The 13,318-nt window shown below is 49.2% G+C and overlaps 1 protein-coding gene across 1 annotated transcript in view; it reads right to left on the bottom strand.

Annotated features, from left to right (window-relative positions):
- plxnd1 (plexin D1) overlaps positions 1 to 13,318 on the bottom strand; it is a 185,107-nt gene that overhangs the window by 142,014 nt on the left and 29,775 nt on the right. The window contains exon 5 of the mRNA XM_038812197.1: positions 9,353 to 9,485. Within this exon, the coding sequence (XP_038668125.1) occupies positions 9,353 to 9,485 (133 nt within the window). The remainder of the gene's footprint in view (positions 1 to 9,352; positions 9,486 to 13,318) is intronic.

Below are 13,318 nucleotides of genomic sequence, written 5' to 3' on the forward strand. Positions count from 1 at the left end.
CCGATTAATAGTCTGACTATAGTCTATGACCATGCGGAATTTTTCCCCGGTCTTGACGACCACCACCTGAGCTCTCCAGGGACTGTTACTGGCCTCTGTGATCCCCTCACGTACAAGTCTCCGGACCTCGGATCGAATGAACAGCCTGTCCTTCGGCTGTACCGCCTGCTGCGAGTGGCTATGGGTTTACAGTCCAGAGTGAGGTTGGCAAAGAGAGGAGGGAGGGAGATTTGTAGCGTGGCTCTTGAGATTGCATTGAAAGTCGAGTCCTAATAAGAGTGGGGCGCAGAGTTCGGGCAGGACGTATAGTTGGAATTTATAATAGCTAGCGCCTTGGATTGTTAGAGTTGCGACGGTGCGCCCTTGGATATGGACAGAGTGGGAACCCGAAGCGAGGGAGATAGTTTGCCGTGCAGGAGAACAGCGTCTTACCAGATCTGGGTGTACGAAGCTCTCAGTGCTCCCGGAGTCGAAAAGGCACGGTGTACTGTACCTGTTGATTTGGACCGTCGTCATAGAGTTGTTGAGATGCTTTGGGCGCGATTGGTCCAGTGTGACTGCGTTGAGTTGCACGTAGTCGGCGGCTCGGTCGGCTGCGCTGGGATGGCCCCGTGATGAGTGCCCGCTGTGGTCGCAGTCTTCCATCGAGTTTTCTGAGTGTGGAGAGGATGGGGCCCAAGATGTCCGCCCCCGTGGATCGCACGTGGCGGGCGGCGAGGAAGATGGCGTCCAAGATGGCGGCCCCCATGAGTCGTCCGTGGTGGACCGCGTGGTGGGGGTCCGTCAAGATGGCGGCACCCATGGATCGCACGTGGCGGGTGGGGGCGGAGTCGGGGCATAGGCCGCTGTGTTCCGGGGCCTGCGAGTGCGGAGAGCGATTACTTTGTGCCGCTGGAGTTTTAGGGGCTGGGGCCTTCCTTGCCAGGCACACTCTGGCGTAGTGGCCTTTTCGCCCGCAGCTGCTGCAGGTCACGTTGCGGGCCGGGCAGTGCTGCCGCGGGTGCTGGGGCTGGCCACAAAAGTGGCAGGCTGGGGCAGCATGGTGGCTGGGTGGCCGTGCGGCGCAGGCCTGGGGGAGTTGCTGGTCGGGGGCCCATGACGGGGTCGCGCAGTCGGCAGGAAACGAGGTGAGGCTACGAAATGAGACCTCCATAGTTGTAGCGAGTTCAACAGTATCTTCTAAATTTAGGACCCCCTTCTCCAGCAGTCACTGGCGCACGTAATTCGATCTCAGGCCTGCAACAAAGACATCGCGGACAGCAAGTTCTCTATGCTCTGTAGCAGTTACAGCCTGATAATTACAGTCCCGGGATAAGGCTTTTAAGTCTCTGAGGAATTCTTCTAGCAATTCTGTAGGGCGCTGGCGGCGAGTAGTAAAAACGTGGCGCGTGCAGACCTCATTGATAGACCTCACGTACATTCTATCGAGTAGGGCCAGGGCCTCTGTATATGAGCCGGTACAGTTTAGCTGAGTAGATATACGATGGCTCACCCTCGCATGCAGTAGACTGAGTTTCTGCTCCTCCGTCATTTCTGGGGTGCTTGCTTCAGCCAGGTAGGCCTTAAAACATTGGAGCCAATGCGAAAAGATTCCTTTCGCCTCTGCATCCTGCGGGTCGAGTTCCAGTCGGTTAGGCTTGAGGGCTGATTCCATGGTCATTCCTTACTGTTTCTTAAGACGATTACATTGATGAGACCATCAATTCACGCAACACGTGGTTAGATGTGAACAGTGGTTTTAATCGTCTTACAACAGAGCCTGCCTGTGACGAGATGAACTCCAGATGAACTGGCAGGCAGGCTCTCAGCATCAACCTTTATACTTCCGGTTAGGGGGGAGGAGCCGTGGGTGGAGCCAAGGTTGGAGCTCAGTACAAACTCTTGTACACTCCCAGTGCATCTCCCCCTAGTGGCAGAGCAGCGCAACTGCTTGTGTGCCGAGCTCACAGAGACATAGTACAACATGTGTAATACAGTGTGAATTACGCTACTGTGATTCACCACAGTCACATAAGGAGATAATCAATCAGTTGAACAAAAGTTTGTCAGAGAGGTGGGTTTTAAGTCGTCCTTTTGAGGAGGAAAGCGAGAGGTTTAGGAAGGGATTTCCAGAGCTCAGGATCCAGGTAACTGAATGTTTGAGCTGTTTATTAATACCATGTGAAATGAATTAGATTGGCTGAAGACTGATACCTGTGATGCTGGGGACCTCCGGAGGAAACCCAGATAGATCATCCCTCGACACCTCTGCCTGAAGATTGCCGTGAATGCCTCAGGTTTATTGTTACAACCTGGAGTTAAACACAAGACTGTACAGTGGTAATTTCTACCAATTCTGTCATGGACAGATGCATCTGTAATGGATATATTGGTAAGGACAAGTAGCTTTTTCCATCTTGTTGATTCTCTCACCACCTGCCAAGTCTGGCAGGAGTTAGCCAACTTAGCCTATAGTGATGCTACCAAGCCACTCTTGGTGCTAGACATTGAAATCACCAATTCAGATTACATTCTGTGCCTGTTTCACGCTCAGTGCTTCCTCCAAGTGGTGTTCAATATGGGTGAGTACGGATTCACCAGCTGAGAAGTTTCTTATGCCACCCTGGGCTAGTGCGCGGTCAGTCCCACCCCCACGTGTCCCGAAGTCACGACACTGCTGAATTAACCAATAATTCTTCTAAAAATACCCAAAGTCTTTGGTACATGGCTGTCCAATAATTACAATCACCTGGGGCGGGATTCTCCGACTCCCCGCCGGGTCGGAGAATCGCCGGGGGGGGGGGGGGGGAGCAGCGTGAATCCCGCTCCCACCGGCTGCCGAATTCTCCGGTGTCGGGGCCGGGAAACTCGGCGAGCCAAGCCCCTTCCACGCCGGCCAGCGTGCCGCAAACCACTCCGGCACCAGCCTAGCCCCTGAAAGTGCGGAGGATTCCGCACCTTTGGGGCAGCCCAATGCCTGAGTGGTTCACGCCACTCCTTTCCGCCGGAGATGCCCGCCCCACCGATTATGGCAGAATCCCGCCCATTATTTCAGATGATAGTTTTAGCACACTTTCTTCACAGCAAGTTTTCAGATTAAAGTCTTTGGTTTGCAGTCTTTAATGATCTTCTCTGTAAATTAATTCATTCAGGTTCTCTGTAGTTCAGAAATGCAGTACTCGCACTTTACTTTAGTGGCACCTTGCTTCGCTTCAAACTTTGCTCTCAGTTCATGTTTTGTATTCAGACCTCAGTAGTTTCTGAAAAACAGCACCCACATGCCCTCTGGAGACAGTGATAGCACCCACATGCCCTCTGGAGACAGTGATAGCACCCACATGCCCTCTGGAGACAGTGATAGCACCCACATGCCCTCTGGAGACAGAGATAGCACCCACATGCCCTCTGGAGACAGTGATAGCACCCACATGCCCTCTGGAGACAGTGATAGCACCCACATGCCCTCTGGAGACAGTGATAGCACCCACATGCCCTCTGGAGACAGTGATAGCACCCACATGCCCTCTGGAGACAGAGATAGCACCCACATGCCCTCTGGAGACAGAGATGGCACCCACATGCCCTCTGGAGACAGTGATAGCACCCACATGCCCTCTGGAGACAGTGATAGCACCCACATGCCCTCTGGAGACAGATAACATAAGAACATAAGAACATAAGAACATAAGAACATAAGAACTAGGAGCAGGAGTAGGCCATCTGGCCCCTCGAGCCTGCTCCACCATTCAATGAGATCATGGCTGATCTTTTGTGGACTCAGCTCCACTTTCCGGCCCGAACACCATAACCCTTAATCCCTTTATTCTTCAAAAAACTATCTATCTTTACCTTAAAAACATGTAATGAAGGAGCCTCAACTGCTTCACTGGGCAAGGAATTCCATAGATTCACAACCCTTTGGGTGAAGAAGTTCCTCCTAAACTCAGTTCTAAATCTACTTCCCCTTATTTGAGGCTATGCCCCCTAGTTCTGCTGTCACCCGCCAGTGGAAACAACCTGCCCGCATCTATCCTATCTATTCCCTTCATAATTTTAAATGTTTCTATAAGATCCCCCCTCATCCTTCTAAATTCCAACGAGTACAGTCCCAGTCTACTCAACCTCTCCTCATAATCCAACCCCTTCAGCTCTGGGATTAACCAAGTGAATCTCCTCTGCACACCCTCCAGCGCCAGTACGTCCTTTCTCAAGTAAGGAGACCAAAACTGAACACAATACTCCAGGTGTGGCCGCACTAACACCTTATACAATTGCAACATAACCTCCCTAGTCTTAAACTCCATCCCTCTAGCAATGAAGGACAAAATTCCATTTGCCTTCTTAATCACCTGTTGCACTTGTAAACCAACCTTCTGTGACTCATGCACTAGCACACCCAAGTCTCTCTGAACAGCGGCATGCTTTAATATTGTATCGTTTAAATAATAATCCCGTTTGCTGTTATTCCTACCAAAATGGATAACCTCACATTTGTCAACATTGTATTCCATCTGCCAGACCCGAGCCCATTCACTTAACCTATCCAAATCCCTCTTCAGACTTCCAGTATCCTCTGCACTTTTCGCTTTACCACTCATCTTAGTGTCATCTGCAAACTTGGACACATTGCCCTTGGTCCCCAACTCCAAATCATCAATGTAAATTGTGAACAATTGTGGGCCCAACACGGATCCCTGAGGGACACAACTAGCTACTGATTGCCAACCAGAGAAACACCCATTTATCCCAACTCTTTGCTTTCTATTAATTAACCAATCCTCTATCCATGCTACTACTTTACCCTTAATGCCATGCATCTTTATCTTATGCAGCAACCTTTTGTGTGGCACCTTGTCAAAGGCTTTCTGGAAATCCAGATATACCACATCCATCGGCTCCCCGTTATCTACTGCACTGGTAATGTCCTCAAAAAATTCCACTAAATTAGTTAGGCACGACCTGCCTTTTACGAACCCATGCTGCGTCTGCCCAATGGGACAATTTCTATCCAGATGCCTCGCAATTTCTTCCTTGATGATAGATTCCAGCATCTTCCCTATTACCGAAGTTAAACTCACTGGCCTATAATTTCCTGCTTTCTGCCTACCTCCTTTTTTAAACAGTGGCGTCACGTTTGCTAATTTCCAATCCACCGGGACCACCCCAGAGTCTAGTGAATTTCGGTAAATTATCACTAGTGCATCTGCAATTTCCCTAGCCATCTCTTTTAGCACTCTGGGATGCATTCCATCAGGGCCAGGAGACTTGTCTACCTTTAGCCCCATTAGCTTGCCTATCACTCCCTCCTTAGTGATAACAATCCTCTCAAGGTCCTCACCTGTCATAGCCTCATTTCTATCAGTCACTGGCATGTTATTTGTGTCTTCCACTGTGAAGACCGACCCAAAAAACCTGTTCAGTTCCTCAGCCATTTCCTCATTTCCCATTATTAAAACTCCCTTCTCATCCTCTAAAGGACCAATATTTACCTTAGCCACTCTTTTTTGTCTTATATATTTGTAAAAACTTTTACTGTCTGTTTTTATATTCTGAGCAAGTTTACTCTCATACTCTATCTTACTCTTCTTTATAGCTTTTTTAGTAGCTTTCTGTTGCCCCCTAAAGATTTCCCAGTCCTCTAATCTCCCAGCAATCTTTGCCACTTTATATGCTTTTTCCTTCAATTTGATACTCTCCCTTATTTCCTTAGATATCCACGGTCGATTTTCCCTCTTTCTTCCGTCCTTCCTTTTTGTTGGTATAAACCTTTGCTGAGCACTGTGAAAAATCGCTTGGAAGGTTCTCCACTGTTCCTCAACTGTTCCACCATAAAGTCTTAGCTCCCAGTCTACCTTAGCTAGTTCTTCTCTCATCCCCTTGTAATCTCCTTTGTTTAAACACAAAACACTAGTATTTGAGATAGCACCCACATGCCCTCTGGAGACAGAGATAGCACCCACATACCCTCTGGAGACAGTGATAGCACCCACATGCCCTCTGGAGACAGTGATAGCACCCACATGCCCTCTGGAGACAGATATAGCACCCACATGCCCTCTGGAGACAGAGATAGCACCCACATACCCTCTGGAGACAGTGATAGCACCCACATACCCTCTGGAGACAGAGATAGAACCCACATGCCCTCTGGAGACAGAGATAGCACCCACATGCACTCTGGAGACAGAGATAGCACCCACATACCCTCTGGAGACAGAGATAGAACCCACATGCCCTCTGGAGACAGTGATAGCACCCACATACCCTCTGGAGACAGAGATAGCACCCACATGCCCTCTGGAGACAGAGATAGCACCCACATGCCCTCTGGAGACAGAGATAGCACCCACATGCCCTCTGGAGACAGAGATAGCACCCACATACCCTCTGGAGACAGAGATAGCACCCACATGCCCTCTGGAGACAGAGATAGCACCCACTGCTGGCTTCTAGAGGTCTTATCAGATTGACATCAACTATTCTGAACAATTAGCAGAGTTTCCTCTCCTTCTTGCTTCCAGAATCAAAACCAAGATCTTGGAATTCAGGAACGCATCCCGGTGGGATAGGATCCAATCACCACCTCTTACCGGCAGACCACAGCCTTTTGGGATGGTCACGATCATTACTAATCTCACTCAAGATAGTCAGGGCCATGACTAACCACACTCACTATTGGTCAGGATAATTACTAACCACACTCACTATTGGTCATGGTCATTACTAACCACACTCACTGTTGGTCAGGATCATTACTAACCACACTCACTATTGCACAGGATCATTACTAACCACACTCACTATTGGTCAGGGTCATTACTAACCACACTCACAATTGGCCAGGATCATTACTAACCACACTCACAATTGGCCAGGATCATTACTAACCACACTCACTATTGGTCAGGATCATTACTAACCACACTCACTATTGGTCAGGATCATTACTAACCACACTCACTATTGGTCTGGATCATTACTAACCACACTCACTATTGGTCAGGATCATTACTAACCACACTCACTATTGGTCAGGGTCATTACTAACCACACTCACTATTGGTCAGGATCATTACTAACCACACTCACTATTGGTCAGGATCATTACTAACCACACTCGCTATTGGTCAGGATCATTACTAACCACACTCACTATTGGTCAGGGTCATTACTAACCACACTCACTATTGGTCAGGATCATTACTAACCACACTCACTATTGGCCAGGATCATTACTGACCACACTCACTATTGGTCAGGATCATTACTAACCACACTCACTATTGGTCAGGATCATTACTGACCACACTCACTATTGGTCAGGATCATTACTGACCACACTCACTATTGGTCAGGATCTTTATTAACCACACTCACAATTGGTCAGGATCATTACTAACCACACTCACTATTGGTCAGGATCATTACTGATGACACTCACTATTGGTCAGGATCATTACTGATGACACTTACTACTGGTCAGGATCATTACTAACCACACTCACTATTGGTCAGGATCTTTACTAACCACACTCACTATTGGTCAGGATCATTACTGACTACACTCACTATTGGTCAGGATCATTACTAACCACACTCACTATTGGTCAGGATCATTACTGACCACACTCACTATTGGTCAGGATCTTTACTCACCACACTCACTATTGGTCAGGATCATTACTAACCACACTCACTATTGGTCAGGATCATTACTAATCACACTCACTATTGGTCAGGATCATTACTAACCATACTCACTATTGGTCAGGGTCATTACTAACCACACTCACTATTGGTCAGGATCATTACTAACCACACTCACTGTTGGTCAGGATCATTACTAACCACACTCACTATTGGTCAGGATCATTAATAACCACACTCACTATTGGTCAGGATCATTACTAACCACACTCACTATTGGTCAGGATCATTACTAACCACACTCACTATTGGTCAGGGTCATTACTAACCACACTCACTATTGGTCAGGGTCATTACTAACCACATTCACTATTGGTCAGGATCATTACTAACCACACTCACTATTGGTCAGGATCATTACTAACCACACTCACTATTGGTCAGGATCATTACTAACCACACTCACTATTGGTCAGGGTCATTACTAACCACATTCACTATTGGTCAGGGTCATTACTAACCACACTCACTATTGGTCAGGGTCATTACTAACCACATTCACTATTGGTCAGGATCATTACTAACCACACTCACTATTGCACAGGATCATTACTAACCACATTCACTATTGGTCAGGGTCATTACTAACCACACGCACTATTGGTCAGGGTCATTACTAACCACACTCACTATTGGTCAGGATCATTACTAACCACACTCACTATTGGTCAGGGTCATTACTAACCACATTCACTATTGGTCAGGATCATTACTAACCACACTCACTATTGCACAGGATCATTACTAACCACATTCACTATTGGTCAGGGTCATTACTAACCACACTCACTATTGGTCAGGGTCATTACTAACCACACTCACTATTGGTCAGGATCATTACTAACCACACTCACTATTGGTCAGGGTCATTACTAACCACACTCACTATTGGTCAGGGTCATTACTAACCACACTCACTATTGGTCAGGATCATTACTAACCACACTCACTATTGGTCAGGGTCATTACTAACCACACTCACTATTGGTCAGGGTCATTACTAACCACACTCACTATTGGTCAGGATCATTACTAACCACACTCACTATTGGTCAGGGTCATTACTAACCACACTCACTATTGGTCAGGGTCATTACTAACCACACTCACTATTGGTCAGGGTCATTACTAACCACACTCACTATTGGTCAGGATCATTACTGACTACACTCACAATTGGTCAGGATCATTACTAACCACACTCACTATTGGTCAGGATCATTACTAACCACACTCACTATTGGTCAGGGTCATTACTAACCACACTCACTATTGGTCAGGATCATTACTATGGTCAGGATCATTACTAACCACACTCACTATTGGTCAGGATCATTACTAACCACACTCACTATTGGTCAGGATCATTACTATGGTCAGGATCATTACTAACCACACTCACTATTGGTCAGGATCATTACTAACCACACTCACTATTGGTCAGGGTCATTACTAACCACACTCACTATTGGACCTTAAATGTTCAAAATCTAGATTGAATATTGCCCTTCACTTCCATCAGTATTTTTAAAACGCTGGCTCGGGGCTTTTCACAGTAACTTCATACTTGTGACAATAAACAATTATTATTATTATTATTCCAAGGCTGCTGTTAGTGGAGCGGAGAGTAACAACGAGGAGGCAGGTGCTGAAGTTGATACATTACCAATTGGGCTCTGCTGGCAGCATCGATTTCCGATGGTACAATGCTCATGCTTGGGCACCGCTGCATTCCTGAGCTCAGTGTGGTCCAGAACAATGGCTCGTTGGAATTAACACATTCCTGCTGTAGAGAACATCTGGGAGGGAAAAAAGACATAGTGTGAGACAGACATACAGCCCACACACACACACACAGAAACAAACAAACATACACACATAACATACACACAAACTACACACACACACATCCCACACACACACAACCCACACACTTACACACAACACACACACATACATACAACCCACACACACAGCCCACACACTCACAACACACACAGCCCAGACCGACACAACCCACACCCACACATACACAACCCACACACACAACCCACACACTTACACACAACACACACACATACATACAACCCACACACACAGCCCACACACTTACACACAACACACACACATACATACAACCCACACACACACAACCCACACACTTACACACATACACACACAACCCACACACTTACACACAACACACACACATACATACAAACCCACACACACAGCCCACACACTTACACACAACACACACACATACATACAACCCACACACACAGCCCACACACTTACACACATACACACACAACCAACACACTTACACACACTTACACACAACACACACACATACATACAACCCACACACACAGCCCACACACAACACACACAACCCAGACCGACACAACCCACACCCACACATACACAACCCACACACTTACACGCAACACACACACATACACACTGTGGTAGTCACCACTAGTGGCATATTATATGTATTATGGCACTGCCCGTATATTAAAGGTATAAGGGTAACTCCCTGCCTGCTGGCTCTGCCCAGTAGGCGGCGTATAAATGTGTGTGCTCCCCTGTGCTGCAGCCACTCTGGTTCCAGCTACAGGAGGCACAACATCTTGCTCAATAAAGCCTCGATTGTTCCACTATTCTCGTCTTTGTGGTAATTGATAGTGCATCAATTTATTGAGCGAGATTTTTTAAACAATGGATCTCCGCATCAAGCCTGATCACCTGCAGCTGAGCCCTCAGGCAGCCAACGCTACATCCACCTTTGACCACTGGCTAGCCTGCTTCGAAAGCTATCTCAGAAAAGCTGCTGAAGAACCCTCGGACTCGCAGAAGCTCCAAGTCCTCTATTCACGGGTGAGCCCTGACATTTTTCCCCTCATCCGGGATGCGCCCACCTACTCCGAAGCGATGTAGCTCCTGAAGGGACATTACGTTCGACCAGTCGATCAACTATACACCAGGCACCTCCTGGCCACGAGACAGCAACTCCCCGGGGAGTCTCTGGACGATTTCTGGTATGCCCTGCACATCCTAGGGAGGAACTGTAACTGCCAGCACACAGAACATTTAATTAGAGACGCTTACGTCACGGGCATGAGGTCTGTGTACGTCCGACAGCAGCTACTGGAAGGGGGTACACTCGATCTTGCAGGAACTAGGCAGCTTGCTAATTCGTTAGAAGTGGCCTCCCATAACGTTCAGTCCTACGCCCCCGACCACGCGGCACCCTCGTGGGCCCCACCAGCTGCCGACTCCAGCTCACCGCAAGCCTGCACCACGCGGCAGCCAGCCAACTCTGGGGGGCCCAAGTGTTATTTTTGCAGACAAAACAAACACCCCAGGCAGCACTGCCCAGCGTGGAGCGTGACCTGCAACGGGTGTGGGAAGAAAGGATACTTCGCTTCTGTTTGCCAGGCCCAGTCAGTCGTTGCTGTTTCCAGGCCCAGCGTTCCTACACCCCCCACATGCGGCCCGTGGCCGCCTCCATCTTCCTCATTGCAAGCCATGTGTGGCCCATGGGCCACCGGCAGCCCTTCGCCGCCATTTTGGACGGCGATCGCCCGCCGTTACCTCCGCCACCGCTGGCCAGACCGAGACCTCCCAGCATCTGCCGCAGCGCGCCTCTCTCACCCTGGATCAGTTCCGGCCCCGCAACCTCACGGCCGCGACGACGACGGTGAAGCTGGATGGGCACAAGACGACCTGCCCTTTTGACTCCGGGAGCACAGAGAGCTTCATCCACCCCACTATGGTAAGGCGCTGCTCCGTCCCGGTACACCCCGTCACCCAGAAAATATCCCTGGCCTCCGGAGCCTATTCTGTGGAAATCCGGGGGTACTGCATCGCGAACCTCACCGTCCAAGGCGTAGAGTTCAGCAACTTTCAGCTCTACGTCCTACCCCACCTCTGCGCTGCCCTGTTACTCGGCCTAGATTTTCAGTGCCATCTCCAAAGCCTAACTTTAAAATTTGGCGGACCCCTACCCTGCCTCACCGTCTGCGGCCTCACAACCCTTAAGGTCGATCCACCTTTCCTGTTTGCGAACCTCACTCCGGATTGCAAACCCATCGCCACTAGGAGCAGACGGTACAGTGCCCAGGACAGGACCTTCATCAAGTTGGAGGTCCAACGGCTTCTGCGGGAAGGGGATCATTGAGGCCAGCAACAGCCCCTGGAGAGCTCAAGTGGTGGTAGTGAAGACTGGGGAGAAGCACAGGATGGTCATTGACGACAGTCAGACCATCAATCGGTACACTGGCAGCTCGACGCGTACCCCTCCCACGTATATCTGACATGGTCAATCAGATTGCACAGTATCGAGACTTGACACAGTGGACTTGAAGTCCGCGTACCACCAGCTCCCCATCCACCCGGAGGACCGCCAATACACTGCAATCGAAGCAGCTGGCCGCCTCTATCACTGCCTTAGGGTTCCCTTTGGCTTCACTAATGGGGTCTCGATCTTCCAGCGAGAGACGGACCGAATGGTTGACCGGTACGGTCTGCGGGCCATCCTCCCGTACCTAGATAATGTCACCATCTGCGGCCACGATCAGCAGGACCACGACACGGACCTCCAAAAATTCCTCCAGACCGCCAAACTCCTTAATCTCACATATAATTAGGAGAAATGAGTGTTCCGCACCAACACTTAGCCATCCTTGGCTACGTAGTGGAAAATGGAGTCCTAGGGCCCGACCCCGACCGCATGCACCCCCTCCTGGAACACCCTCTCTCCCACTGCCCCAAGGCCCTGAAACAATGCCTGGGGTTTTACTCCTATTACGCTCAGTGGGTCCCTAATTATGCGGATAAGGCCCGCCCACTCATCCACCCCACAGTTTTCCCCCTGGTGGCTGAGGCCTCTTTCACCCCTGCGCCACTCCCCCTTGCCCCAGTGAACCTCACCGCAGCCCCCACCCCAGCGGGATCCGTCCTCACACTGGTTCCGCTCAGGGGTTATGAAGATGAGGACAAAACGCTCCCGGAGTCGCAGGTAACCAAGTCGACGCCCACATCACCACCAGGACTGAGGCGATCGTAGAGGATGGTCAAGATCCCCCGACAGACTTAACTTGTAAAATTTTCCACCACCCCGCCGAACTCTTTTTTTCACAGGTGGTGAATGTGGTCGTTACCACTAGTAGTATATTACATGTATTATGGCACTGCCCGTATATTAAAGGTATAAGGGTAACTCCCTGCCTGCTGGCTCTGCCCAGTAGGCGGCGTATAAATGTGTGTGCTCCCCTGCGCTGCAGCCACTCTGGTTCCAGCTACAGGAGGCACAACATCTTGCTCAATAAAGCCTCGATTGTTCCACTATTCTCGTCTTTGTGGTAATTGATAGTGCATCACATACAACCCACACATGCAACCCACACACACACAACCCACACACACATACAACCCACACACATACAACCCACACATGCAACCCACACACACACAACCCACACACACATACAACCCACACACATACAACCCACACATGCAACCCACACACACACAACCCACACACACATACAACCCACACACACACAACCCACACACACATACAACCCACACACATACAACCCACACACACACAACCCACACACAC

The sequence above is a fragment of the Scyliorhinus canicula genome, chromosome 11 (genome assembly GCF_902713615.1).
Source record: "Scyliorhinus canicula chromosome 11, sScyCan1.1, whole genome shotgun sequence".
In the NCBI taxonomy this organism is placed as follows: domain Eukaryota; kingdom Metazoa; phylum Chordata; class Chondrichthyes; order Carcharhiniformes; family Scyliorhinidae; genus Scyliorhinus; species Scyliorhinus canicula.